The sequence below is a fragment of the Dendropsophus ebraccatus genome, chromosome 6 (assembly GCF_027789765.1).
Source record: "Dendropsophus ebraccatus isolate aDenEbr1 chromosome 6, aDenEbr1.pat, whole genome shotgun sequence".
NCBI classification, from domain to species: domain Eukaryota; kingdom Metazoa; phylum Chordata; class Amphibia; order Anura; family Hylidae; genus Dendropsophus; species Dendropsophus ebraccatus.
In genome coordinates, this window is record NC_091459.1 from 76442230 (window position 1) to 76457297 (window position 15068).

Genomic DNA, 15068 nt, shown 5'->3' on the forward strand with positions numbered 1-15068 from the left:
GAAGTGCAGAAACACAAAATGGAATAAACCCCCCCAAAACAAATGAATTTTTGGTAGTTTCAAAACTGCAATAGATATATAAGTAATGCCTTATGCTTCTGCAGAAGTTTCATTTATTTTAACCTCTACCTGGAGTTCCCCTTTAATGACTTTACAGTCCTGCTGCTAACCTACATATGAAACTAAATTCAGAACAGCCCTCAGGGGGTAGGGGGTACTATGAACTATGATGATAACTGGCATATTAAATGTGAGGCCTGGTACAATAGGGTTGGGGTGAAAAGAACTAACAAGGTTTTGAAATGCAGGAGTTTGCTAAAGACAATTAGCATGTCACAATAAAATTGAAGTGATGGATCTTGTGCTCTTCTTACCGCAATATAAATGCAAACACAAAGATTCCATCATAACCTGCAGCTACAAAGATATATGCAAAATGCACATGTATCATTGCACCTGCAGGGTGCTGGTGTATGTTTGCAAAATGCAAGACATGATACGAGTGCAAAATCAACATAAGAAGCATGGTCAAGTGACAGCACACGAGACTGTTCACAGCTAATATAAATGAGACAAAAAGTAATTTATGAGGCAAAAACACATGCACCAGAGTATACGCCTATTGATTTTGCAGACCTACAAATGGTGAATGCATGCAATGGATTGTTTCCCCGTCTGGCATGATTTGTCAATATCCACAAAATCGCAAAATCTACGGACGTGTGAATGCAGCCTAAAACCATATGGAAGAAATACAATAATTCAACACTATAATCACCTGGCAATTTATAGATTTTCTCATAGCATAATATGAAATACATTTCAAAGAACATAAAAGAGGTATTTATTGACAGACTGCTACCTTGAAAATTAAAAAACAAAACAAAAAACAAGGCTCAAAGGAGTAACAAATTCCTCACAGAATTAAATATTTCTACGTGCATAAATAACTTATAAACTATTATCCCAAAATGAAACACCTAAAAACACATATTAGGCCACACATTGTACTCAATACTCTCAGTTAGCAGACATAACAAATATAACACTCAAATACTCTCGTCTGAGTATGGCTGACTTTTGCAAAGTAGGTAGAGGAGCTAAAGTAAAGTAAAAAATATTAAATATTAGAAATATTAAAACTTGAACGACATATAAGGGCCTAAAACCTGGCTAACTGACATGTATTTAGGATCCACCCATCTAGGAATCATAGATCTTCTCATTACTATTGTTGCAGAAAAAAAAAATCACAAATTATGGTGCAGGTCTTTGTTGAACAAAACACTGACTTTTTTTCCATTTTGCACTGTTCCTTTCCAGCAGCTCGACATATTTCCCACAGTTTATGGGTAGAAATTCAGTTTGTGTTGCGTGGACAGCCAAAGATGCCTCCATAATTTATTTACCTGTACCAAAGGTACACTGCAGTATGTATATTACTTTATATATACTGTACAAAATTGATCCCTTGTACTAGGCCCATGGTGGGGTAAGAAAAAAAAAAGTGAAATTACAAGTTAAAAAAAACATAAAAAACAGTCCACCCTAAATTTCTTCTTCTTCTTCTTCTTCTTTTTTTTAAGTAAAAAATCTAACAAAAATACATTATAGCATTATATACGATGTCCAATGCATACATATAAAAATGTCCAATGCCAAAATTGCCTTTTTTGCATGGCAAAAAAGTGGTAGAAGTAGATCATACGCTAGTTTAATTGGTCAAACATATCAACATTCAACACTTGATACTGTGTCCACACCATTGACATTTTCCTTTCATTTTTCCAGAATAGGTAATTTATTTCACCAATTACTGGCTATGGTCTTTTTTATGGCTAAAAAAGTCCTATAATACTCAATATTTCTCATGAAGGGAGTAATTATATTTGGCTGGGAGGACATGAGTGGTGGTGCTGGACTTGGGAAGGATAAAACAGGTGAGTATAACATATTTTTGTTATTTTATCACAAAACCAAACTGTAAAATGTATTTTTAATAATTTGGACAATCCCTCTAACTTTATCTTATTATTTATTCATAGAATCACACAGACTGAAAAGGTAGTACAATGATCATCTATTTTGTTGGAATAAATATATAGTGACAGTGACATACAGTGATACATTACATCACATAGTAACATGTCTTTTATTGTAGTAAGGATGCTAAATACAATTGAAGTTTCCAGTTTTCCCACTTAAAAAGACATCAGTAAGATTATTGCAACATGTTACAGTAATGAAACAGTAGTGACAGACAGATAAATATATAAATACATGTAACATACTTATTTATTTCTTTATTTATTTATTTCACTAGATAAGTTCTGCCATTAAAGGGGAACTCCGGATAAGAAAAACTTGTTTTCTATCAAAAGTACATTAAAAGTTATATAGATGTGTCTATACAATGTAAGGCTGCGTTCACACTACGTATATTTCAGTCAGTTAATGTATATTTCAGTCAGTATATTTCAGTCAGTATTGCAACCAAAACCAGGAGTGGATTGAAAACACAGAAAGGCTATGATCACACAATGTTGAAATTGAGTGGATGGCCGCCATTTAATGGCAAATATTTGCTGTTATTTTAGAACAACGGCTGTTATATTGAAATAATGGCAGTTATTTACTGTTATATGGCGGCTATCCACTCAATTTCAACATTGTGTGATCATAGCCTTTCTGTGTTTTTAATCCACTCCTGGTTTTGGTTGCAATACTGACTGAAATATACGTAGTGTGAACGCAGCCATATATTACTGTACCTGTACGGTTCTGCCACACTGGTAGCTGATAGAAATCCAGGAAGTTAAAAAAAAAAAATGGCCCTTGTACCAATTCACATTGTCTCCTGCTCCTTCTGCTATCCCCCCTTAGGAGACTTCTTACATGCCTCTGTCTCACATTGTGTGTTTGCTGATGATGGATACAGGGGGCAGGGCGTGATCTCACAGGAGGCTCGGCTGGATAACCCAATCCCCTGAGTGATTCACCATCTCAGACCAGCCAGAAGCAGGTGCAGCACTAATTTTTCTGATTGTAATGGGTGGGGGCTGTGATGGTCAGCTGAGGAAAAGCATTGCATTCTGGGAAATACTAAACCAGGAAAGACAGAAACACAATACAGAATAAAAAAAAACAAAACCCAAACAAATGGATTTTTGGTAGTTTCAAAACTGGGATAGACAGGTAAGTAATCCATAATGCTTCTGCAGAAGTTTAATTTTTTTTAACCTCTACCTGGAGTTTCCTTTTAATTTTTGCCCAGTGTTTTTCCACTATGCTGGAAGGAAAATGAACAGGATCGCTGGGTATATGGGGATGAGCTATTTGGTTATGGTATGGTGATAATATTAGCCTTTGTGGTAATTATATGGGGTCAGTGTAAAAATATTATTCGATCTGTGTATAGTGTAATTTTTTTGGTAAGTGTATAACTGAACTTTTCAGAGGTATATTAATATACTTCAGTGTTTTTGAGATGATACATTATTTAGGGCAGGGCCCACAGCACTAATTTTAATCTTAAAGTAATCTTAAAGGGAATCTGTTAGCACCCAGGCCCTACTCGAGGTGCTGACAGTGATCTGTAGTTAGCAGTCCCCTTGCCAGCATGGTACCTTTTGGTAATTTGTCTGTGCAGTGGATTATGCACAATCTCAGGTCTCCTTCTGTAATGAAGTGTCAAAGAGGAGTTGTTGCGCAGCGTTTGTGCCGAATGTCTTACCACTCCTTCCTCCTCCCTCTCCTTTATGAATAATTATTGCTGCCCTGCCTCCTGCTCCCAGATACTGGCTCACAGCTGAGCAGGAGGCCAGGCAGCATTGATTATTCATGAAGAAGAGGGAGGAGGAAGGAGTGGTGAGGTGTGCCAGAGTACAGCACAAATGTTGAGCCACAAATCCCCTTTGGCACTTCATTACAGTAGGAGAATGTGAGGTTGTGAATAGTCCACTCCACCTACACATTACCAAAATTTACCATGTTCACTAGGGGACTGCCAGCTACAGCACACTGTCAGCACTGGTGGTAGGGCCTGGCGCTGACAAATTCACTTTAAGTAATACTCAAGTATGTTTGTCGTGTGTTCTAAAGGTTGTTTTATTACTATACTTTACTTTTTTTGTACTTTACACATTTTTGCTGGTGGAGGGGGCATATGGTGATAGGCCCCTGCGACTCTGGCAACAACAGAATGTTGTGTAGGTGGTGCATACAATGTTCCAATGCCTGCCATTGTCAGGAGTCAGAGGTGTAGACAGAGAACACATAGACAGGTATAACAGAACACAGTTCAGACAGTCTGAGTTGGCAACAGGAGGTAACGTCAAAATCCAAATCAGCAAGCAAAGAGTTAACAGAGTCTGGTCCAAGGTCAAGTACAAGTACAAGAGGTAACACAGTACAGAAGGATGAGGCAGAGGCTAAGTCCAAGAATAGCAGAATCAAATCACAGGCAGTAAAATAAGATAATGCTGGTGTAGCTGGAGACCAAACATACACTGGCAACTACTGGGTGTAAACCACCAGACTAAATGCAGTCAGAACTCCCACCCCAGTCTCTTATAGGGACAAGGGGGGAGATTTATCAAAGGGTGTAAAATTTAGACTGGTGCAAACTGCCCACAGCAACCAAACACAGCGCAGCTTTCCTTTCAGCACTGCCTAAAGCTGAGCTGTGATTGGTTGCTGTGGGCAGTTTGCACCAGTCTAAATTTTACACCCTTTAATTAATCTCCCCCAAGGAGTCTGACAACAGTTTTAGAGACCAAAAGCAGCCAGGGAGCCCTCCCCTATGCTCTGAATGGACCAAGCCTTGGGAGCCAGATGCAACACCTGAAAGCTTAACCCAACAAGCACTAGAGAAGAGGAAACAGAAGAAAGCATGAAGCTGGGTGTCAGCTCCCTGGCAGCAGAGTTTGGAGTGTGAATAAGGTCAGAGAGAGAGAGAGCAGGCATGGGCTGGTTCTTCCAGCCAAATTCACACACAGAGAATTAACTCTGACAGGAGCTTAAGTCTTACTCAAGTTGTCTCAGCTAATATGTGGAACATATTATCATAATGCACCCACCTTCTAGTAAGTTCGTAAAAGAGCAGGTAGGTGCTGGAACGTCCCAAAACCTAATAAAGCAGTTCCTACAAAAGACTGTGGGTGTCACTGTTGCCTAGAACTTTAGTGTAGTGTGTGTATGAAGTCAGGCAATGTTACCTATTCTCTAAAATATACAAACTACCACTTGTAAACAGGTGCAATATAAAGCCCAGTTGCAGGAATTGCGCACCAGGACACTACATGTAGTCTAATAATTTATGGGCCTGTTCAGGGGTCTGACAGTTTAAGGGACCGATCTGGGGTCTGTTAATTTAGGGCTTTGGTCCAGTGTCTTAATTATTGAGTGATATAAAATGTAACCATATTGGTGCTTAAGGGTCCATTTACACAGAAAGATTATCAGATTATCTGCCATTATCTGCCAAAGATTTGAAGCCAAAGCCAGGAATGGATTTGAAAAGAGGAGAAATCTCAGGCTTTCCTTTATGACCTGATCTCTGTTTGTAGTCTGTTTCTGGCTTTGGCTTCAAATCTTTGGCAGATAATCTGTCAGATAATCTTTCTGTGTAAATGGACCCTAAGGGGGACATTTATTAAGTCCGGCGTTTTTTACGCCGGACTTATAAATGTCCCCGCATCTCCGGCGCTACGGAGATTTATGTAAAGGCGGACTGCCTCTACATAAATCCCGTGCGGAGTCGGTGCGCACAGCCGAAAACCTATGCCACCTGAAAGGTGGAGTAGGTTTTCGGCGTATCTTTTAGTGTTAAAAATGATAAATCGCGGACTCTGAGTCCGCGCCCCCCATTCCGCCCCCTCCACACCCCCTCCCCGCCCCCCAGGCGTACTCGGGGGAAAGGGGCGATTTGCGAATATTTTATTCGCAAATGGCGGTTTTGCAAATAAAATATTTGCAAATCGCCCCTTTCCGCAAAAAAGTACGCAGTTTTGCCTTGATACATGTCCCCCTAACTGTTTATGTTGGGCACACTTGGTAGCCTAGTCGTATTGTCTTTGTAACATGACTGGGCAGGAAAGTGTGTTCCATAACTGGAACATGGAACTGGTAAGTCATGACACAAAGGGGGAATTCCCATTTGCTATGGGGCCCAGCTATGGATTATGGATTAGGAAAAGTGCTTTATAAAGGCTCAAAAAGAATGCTAGCTGTGTTCACAATGACGAGAAACAGAACTGTGAGCGCAGCTCTGTACTACAATACAGACTGTTACATGGCTCCCATGAAATTAAACATTGCAAATTATTTATACATTTAGGTGGACATTTATAAGAATTTATTAAGAGGTGCAGTTTTCAAAGGTAAATTTGGCCGTGCACAAGCCCCCCCCCAATCCGCCCATCAGACGAGCTAGCTATATGCCATGGAAAAGGCTCTGATTTTCGCACAAACCGGGTGACAAACCTAGCGTATGCTAGGGGTGTAATTGATAAATTTGCCTCTAATTGCACATGTTATGTATAAATAATATATACTACATAAAACACTATATAACTGAATTTTTGTGCAAAGGTAAACACACCTGTTAAATAATGTCAGTAAAATTTCTTCTAAAACAAACGTGATGTTTACCTATAAAGAGAAGAAGACAGTCACAATGTTTTATCTTAATCCCTGCATCTAGCACATTTAGCTGTGACACAAGCGTCATTGTAACTTTCCATGCTGACAATTCCTCATGATATGATCATGTCACCAAATGGTTTTTCTTCCCTAGAAAACCAAAGAGAATTTCAGTCAATACCTAACAACTGGCTACACTGTGATTGTTATTAAGATTTTAGAATGTTTAGGCTGTTTTTATGCAAAAAGATATGATTATATATTATACTCTAGAGTGCGCAGTATTAATATGTAAAAAATGTTTAAATTTCAAGTAACATTATGGCAGCAGCTGCAGAGAAAATAACACAGAGTACCTGTCATGAGGGCTGCTGCCGGATTAGCAATGGAGTCTACAGTGCATAGAGTGGGCCAGTGCACATGAAGAATACCGGCACCGAGCATGGTAACGGTGCAGCATTTTAAAAAAATGGACTGCGCCACCAGGAACTCCTCTCCGACAAGGTAGTGAAAGAAAGAATTTCACTTAGAAAATGGTCCATTCACTTTAATGTTAAAGACCAGGGGATTTCCTTATGCTTTTCTACTTCGCATAGCCCTATACAAAATTCAAAGCAACCAGCACATTCACATATATTTCTGGGTAGGCTTTGTGTCACACAAAGTACGTCTTAATACAACATATGGAAAGGTATTGTCTCCATGAGACAATACCTTTAAGTCATGCAGGAAAACTAAGGCTATAAATAAAAATCATATGAAAAAAAACTAAACATAAAATCAGGTCCAAGTTACTTACATTTAAAGTCCCTGTTCGTAGTATCCTGGCTGATAGCTTGATCAGCAAAGCTAATGATGAGCACATAATGAAAACACTTGAGCTCAGGTCAATGGTTTGTAAAGCTAGATGATACCATTCATAGTGCAGGGGAACTTGGCATACGTTCTGAAACTTGGCATAAGGGAAAGGAAAATTGACTGCATAGCCAATGTAGTTGGTTGATGACATCCCAGCAAATGTGTAGTAACAATAAGGACCAATAAGTATGGATGCAATGGCTACTGTAAGTTGCACAGGAGATCCAATGATACTTAAAAGACTCAAGGTATATGTGGCTTCCCACTGCAAAACATGACATACATAAAGTCAGCTTTTATATGACCTTACACTCTATGAAACAGCTTTTCTGCATATGGCTTCCCAAAATTAGAGGGGTTGGCCAGAGAACAGAAGACTGCTAAAATCTTTTCCTCCCCGGCATTTTTTATTTCCCCCACTCCCCTTCCGAGGCGGGATTGACCAACTTCTGCTCCGCAGATAACCCCTTTAAATATTATTAAGGTAAGGTTAAGATGTTTCCATTATGAAAAAATAAACTATCTTTGACTTACAAATTAGAAGAACTACATTTTATTTTAAGAAATAATTATAAAAACTTAAATTATGTTAAGTGAAATAAATTTACCAGTGATCTTTGTGTCCATTGATGATAAGCTAGTAGGACAAGAATGCCAACTGACAGGGCCTGTGTGAGAAAAGGGCGATCAGAATCTCTAGATCATACCAGAAACATATAGAAGAACACCAATAATGTATATACTAACGCAATCTATAGATGTTGTATCATTTTATCATCCATGAAATATTGCCAAAATCAAGAAATACAAGGTTATAATGCTAGCTTTCTGATGAGAACCATGGGTGAATTACTAGAAACTATGTAGGACCCAATGTTCTCTAATAAATAATAGGAGGATTTGTTTTATTAGTCTTGTTCACGCCACAATTCTTTTAGAGAGCTCAGTGGAAGGAAAGTTTTCTTCCTAAATTCTCCAATTTGCTCCTTAGCAACAGTCTACAAACTGGCAAATTTTCTTTAGTAATAAACTTCAAGATGTTTCTTTGTCGCTTGCACTGTTACACAACAAGGAGCAAATGGATAAAATGTCTGTGAGACGAAAGTCATGATGATCCTTGTCTAGTCTTAGATCCATGGTGCTGTAGTGCGCGCCCAGCAAAAATGTTATAGTGCGGCCTGCTCGCCACCTTTTTGGTGTACAATGCTGTGAGCTTAGATTATATACCGATGCCTTTGTATACAGGTGATCGCCTCTGTTCTGGTCCTGCCCTGGACAATGTGATTGGCAAACAGACTCGCTGAGACCGCAGCTTATGTTCACTTTCTCTCTTTGCCCCAATGAGAAGCTTATCAATGCTCCCCTTGAAATGAACAAGCACAAGAGTTCAAGCACATGACCTGTAGCAAGTTTTAGTCAGTAGGAGTGGTAGTCACATGGTCCACAGGCAACACAGCAACAGAACTAATACCTGGCACTAAGGTATCTGGAAATAACTAAGCATACAGTATTGCACACCAAAGGAGTGGCTAATAGGCCACTCACTATATATGTATATACACAAATATACACACTGAATCCTAGTGGTGGAATATGAAACATGAGACATACACTTCTTTTGTCATGCACTAAAATTCTGATGGTCAAGTGAGCATGAAAACTTTAATAGTAATGGGAAATAGAGAAGGTGAACTGATGGGATGCCTAACAGAGGCTGAAATTATATTTTGTATATTAATACATTTAACTAATCTTTTTTCATAAAAAGAAATAACACTTTTAAACTTGAATACATCTTCAGCTTATAAATGTTCAATTTGAAAACAATATATATACAATTTACAGTGAAAAATTTAATCTGAAATAAAATTATATTGTATTTGCTCCAGCACATTTCCCAAGTAAGCTGACCCCATTCATCAAGGAGTACAAACTTTCCTGACCCTTTGATCCTTAAATAAGTAGAAATAAAATGCAGTGGCAATGTGCCAGTATGGTTCCTGTGCCATTGTGCCATTGTGCCATTGATAGTACCAGAAATAGGGAAAAAAAGCAACAAAGGTGATTAAAGAAAGGTTTCAGTGCTGGTATACTCTTATCAGGGTGACACTTCTGCTTTTCACAATAGGGGAAAGGATGTAGAGCTGCTGCAGGAGCTCTTTTCTCTCTGACTGCAATCAGCACAGGGCCTACCATAAACCAACACAAATTAAAATATTTAAAGGGGTTATCCGGGTAATAGAAACAATATTATAAATTATCCCCCTTCACAATACCACCTTACATCTAATATACATGTATAAACTTACCTTGCACCCTTTCCATGTTTTTCTCATACTTACCAGCTCTGGACATCTAAAATCATCTTCTCTGTGTCCACTCTGACAATGCGCTGCTCCCTCTTTCCCCCTCTAGTCTGGATGGGACTAGAATGTTTTCATTCACAGTCAGCAAGCAGATATCTAAACCTAAACTACATCCCCAACCCCTGTAAATGGATGCCCGTTAAACAGCACATAGCTACCACATATGCGAGTCAGCTCTGCTACATCATCAGCTAGTACGGAATACATATTGGGGTGATGTGATGCTAAATCAGAGAAAAAAACTGTCCTGTATTTAGTGTGCAATAGTAATGACAGCAGTAGGCAGGAAAGAAAGCTAAGGGGGCAAGTACACAAAGAGACCAATCAGGAAGATGCTTGATGGGAAATGTAGTTTCCTGGCTGGTGCCATTGGATATACATCAGCTTTTAGAAAAACTTAAGGAACATGGGGAAAACAGGAAACTTAGGAATGGCAGCAGCTAGGAAGACAGGAGACAGCTCAAAATACTCAGGGAAGGTTGTTGAGTAAGACCAGCTAGGTTTGGAAGCACTTCATATTTCAGCTCTCAGGTGGGTAACCTTTTTAAGTTACTTAAAATGTAGAAGCAGATTTAAGATAAGAAGAAAATGCTGTCATAAGCAGTATGTTACTTTGTAGGACACTGCATCTTATACAGTTGAAATTCGACTTTTGGCATTAAAGTATGGATCTGATATTTTTCTGAGAACAGGGTGTGAGGTGTACATGTTGTTAGTAATAAATCTGGACACGTTTATAAATCTTGTGTTTATAGTTCAGTCTATGTAGATATGTCAAGAATGTGCTGATTTATTATGTAGAGCTATATATGTTGATTTACTGTGCAGAGCACAGAATATCCTCTATATCAGCCAACGCAACCCCAGCTCTAAAACTGTAGCACTCAATTGTTGTACAATTCTGGTCAGTTTTGATCCCCCCAGAGGTCTTGAGATAGATTTCATAAATCTAACAGGTTGGTGGGGTTCAGCAGTTGGGATGCCCTGCAGAGACCAGAAGAGCATACAGTAAAGTCTCTTCAAAACCAGACAAAATTGCATTGAAAAGTGGTCTTCTGCAGGGGTGGTCTTATTGAAGGAAATAGTCGCTATGTATAACATATGGTAGAATGACAATATGTAGTGCCAAATCTGTCCTGGGGGGTCTTCCTTAAGGAGGTGGTCTTTTTGAAAGGTTTTTAATGAAGTTTTATGTGTCTAGTTGATGTATTAGTATGTCCATTGTATGTTATCTAGCCATCTATTGTATGTGTTGTGTATGTATGCTGACCTGCAAACTTAAATACAAATTGCCTTCTGAACTTATATAAAAAAAGTATATATATGAAAGTATAATATACTTTATTTCGAAATACAAAACAGTCTTTTTAGCACAGGAGATGATATCGTTCTTAAGCTGTCCTAAAATGACATTAAATTGGCCCAAACAAACTCACTCTATGCCAAAAAAGAAGTACAAGCATGGAAATGATTAACAAGTACTTAAATATAGGTTTTCATGCCATTGGATGTAAATACCAGAATCATTCTAAAAACTGACTACAGAAAACTATTTTCTTTAGGTCCCTTTGTGTCCAATGTCATCTAAATGTTGTTCTTGATAAATAACATACAATTGAAAATAAGTAAATTTTACACCAGTAAGAAAAAGATCCTTATAGAAAAGCGACAAGCTACTTATTATTTCAATAAAACTAGGTATGAAGAAACAAACATAAATGACTGAAAGACAAAGCTGTTTAGGGCCTTAAAGCTCCCCCTAGTGGATATTGCTGTGTAATTACATCTGATTTGACCTTTACTAAAATAATATAATTTTTCACATTGGAGTATTTTAGAACGGCGGTCAGAAAATAGAATTTATCACTGTATTAAAAAACTAATTTTATTTTTAACATTTTCTTACTGTTTCTATAAACAATGAAAAATATATACACAGTATTGATATCAATAGATTTTTTATAATGAACAATTAAGCAGTGGCGTAGCTAGGGGTTTAGCACAAGGGGAGAGCAAAACACATTTGCTGCTTGTGTGCACCCCCGACCTGCTTACAACTGCAGAGGAGCATCCTAATATACACTCACCGGCCACTTTATTAGGTACACCATGCATTCCTCAGAGATTTTGGTCCATATTGACATGATGGCATCACACAGTTGCCGCAGATTTGTCAGCTGCACATCCATGATGCGAATCTCCCGTTCCACCACATCCCAAAGATGCTCTATTGGATTGAGATCTAGTGACTGTGGAGGCCATTTGAGTACAGTGAACTCATTGTCATGTTCAAGAAACCAGTCTGAGATGATTTATGAAACTAGCTTTATGACATGGCGCATTATCCTGCTGAAAGTAGCCATCAGATGTTGGGTACATTGTGGTCATAAAGGGATGGACATGGTCAGCAACAATACTCAGGTAGGCTGTGGCGTTGCAACGATACTCAATTGGTACCAAGGGGCCCAAAGAGTGCCAAGAAAATATTCCCCACACCATGACACCACCACCACCAGCCTGAACCGTTGATACAAGGCAGGATGGATCCATGCTTTCATGTTGTTGACGCCAAATTCTGACCCTAACATCCGAATGTCGCAGCAGAAATCGAGACTCATCAGAACAGGCAACGTTTTTCCAATCTTCTACTGTCCAATTTCGATGAGCTTGTGCAAATTGTAGCCTCAATTTCCTGTTCTTAGCTGAAAGGAGTGGCACCCGGTGTGGTCTTCTGCTGCTGTAGCCCATCTGCCTCAAAGTTCGACGTACTGTGCGTTCAGAGATGCTCTTCTGCCTACCTTGGTTGTAATGGTTGGCTATTTGAGTCACTGTTGCCTTTCTATCAGCTCAAACCAGTCTGCCCATTCTCCTCTGACCTCTGGCATCAACAAGGCATTTCCGCCCACAGAACTGCCGCTCAGTGGATGTTTTTTCTTTTTAGGACCATTCTCTGTAAACCTTAGAGATGGTTGTGCGTGAAAATCCCAATAGATCAGCAGTTTCTGAAATACTCAGACCAGCCCCTCTGGCACCAACAACCATGCCACGTTCAAAGGCACTCAAATCACCTTTCTTCCCCTTACTGATGCTCGGTTTGAACTGCAGGAGATTGTCTTGACCATGTCTACATGCCTAAATGCACTGAGTTGCCGCTATGTGATTGGCTGATTAGAAATTAAGTGGTAACGTGCAGTTGGACAGGTGTACCTAATAAAGTGGCCGGTGAGTGTATTCTACACAGGACCACTGCAGCCCTTACAAGTTAATAAAGTATAGTTACCAGTTACCAGTTATCCAGTGACTACAGGGGGTGCCTTGTTTGGTTGCAGTCATTCACTTTTCCTTTTCTTCCCTAATATTGCTGTTGTAGGGGGTAGTAATAATGCCCTCTTACTGTCCCTAGTGCCATCTAGTGATCACTGTTGATCCCTTACTTACAACAATATTTCTGCCTTAATGCCTTTCTCAAAGTAAAATAAATTGCCCCCCTAGTGCCCCTTTCATGTCTATGAAACCCCCTTATTGACACTACACATTCATAGTGCCCCCTACTACGGTGAGTGCCTCCACCATGTAAATAGGCCCGGGACCACCTTCCCCCTCTGGTCTATGCCAGCTTCTCCTCAGCAATTGAGTATATTTATCTGTATAATTGTGCCAGCTTGCTAGCTCAATCACATTACAATTAATGCTGTTCAGGTTGAAGTAACAACACCCTACCTACCAGCGCCACTCTTTCTTCCATTTGCAATATGTTGGGACAAGGCAGCATGGTTTACAATACACCCTAGCTATGCCATATTAATCAAACAGCAAACAGAGTGTTCATGAATGCACAGCATATTAACGTTACACCAAAGTACCTCTCTGCTGTATACCAGCCAGGCAGATTTATCAGTGCATTAACGTTTGGTCTAAACAGCATCTTTTCTGACTACAAATGTGTGTGAAAAAAGAAGTATGACTCATTTAAGGGTGCCTTTCCACAGAGAGATTGATCTGACAGAGTTTTGAAGCCAAAGCCAGGAACAGACTATAAACAGGAAACAGGTCATGAAGGAATTTATTTTCAAATCCATTCCTGGCTTTGGCTTTAAAAATCTGCCAGATAAATCTCTCTGTGTAAAAGCACCATTAGTCATATTGATGAATCTGCTGCATGCTGCACTGGGGAGATAAACGGCACCACAGCCATGTAGTGCACTGTTATTGATAAAAAAAAATAATATATATATGTGTAATAAATAATATAAAATTATAATTATTAATCTATCTGTGTTTTTCGGAAAATAATACATTGGGGGAAACCTACTTCAACAGGTTTAGGCTATGTTCATATATTTTCGTAAAATCACGGCCGTTGTACAACGGCCGTGATGATTATGAGAATATACGTTGCATTGTTGTCTATGGAATCCCAGCCGGAGGGTATACACATGACTGTAGAAAACCATGTCAGTGCACACTGTGGAGCGAGCGGCTGCGGCCACTCGCTCCATAGTGTGCTTTGGGGAGTTCAGATGCGGGCGAGCATAGATGAGCCCGCATCAGAACTCTGCGGCCATAAAGATCATCCGGCCGGTACTGCAGTACTGGCCAGGATGATCTTTTCAGAGACCGGCCGTTCCGTGTCCTGGCTGGGTCACACAATGCCCGGTCTCTTACGACGTGTGAACATGGCCTTAGAATGGATCTGGAAAAGCTGTGTGATTAACAGCACCTATGGGACGAATTTAGTAAAGGCATGGGCCTTAAAATACTTTATACAATGAAGAATCTGCTTTTATTCTCTTACCAGTGCTCCATTCCAAATAGGACAAGCAATCCGTATACTCCAACCAATAAACAAAGGATTGTAGCTAAAGACAGGAAAAAATGCTATAACCCCTGAAATAATACTTAGGGTGCCAAATGCAGTCAGGATCCCGCCAGAAATCTGATAGAGGCTCGTCATTTTCCATAAAGTGCTACTTCTCACTGTCAGGCAGGCTGGAACGAATGGTGTTCTCCAAGTACTTTCTGTAAACTTTTGTTTCTTGGAAACTGTAGTCAAGACACAAATCCATTGTTTACATGTGTCAGCTCAACCTGCTGTTTGCTTTTAATTGTTTTCGAATATGCTATGACATGGGCACCAAATAAACAAGCTTGTGTATGGATAATAGGAATATTATTCCCCCAACCTGTCCCCCCACCCCCACC

The 15068-nt window shown here is 39.5% G+C and overlaps 1 protein-coding gene across 1 annotated transcript; it reads right to left on the reverse strand.

Annotated features, from left to right (window-relative positions):
* Positions 1-1024: 1024 nt before the first annotated feature.
* Positions 1025-14820, reverse strand: TMEM212 (transmembrane protein 212). Its single transcript, XM_069974219.1, has 5 exons — positions 14662-14820; positions 8109-8168; positions 7442-7765; positions 6602-6651; positions 1025-1100 (listed from the first exon to the last, which is right to left on the reverse strand). Exons 1-5 carry the CDS (start codon positions 14818-14820, stop codon positions 1025-1027), a joined length of 669 nt encoding a protein of 222 aa, XP_069830320.1.
* Between the last annotated feature and the right edge of the window lie 248 nt (positions 14821-15068).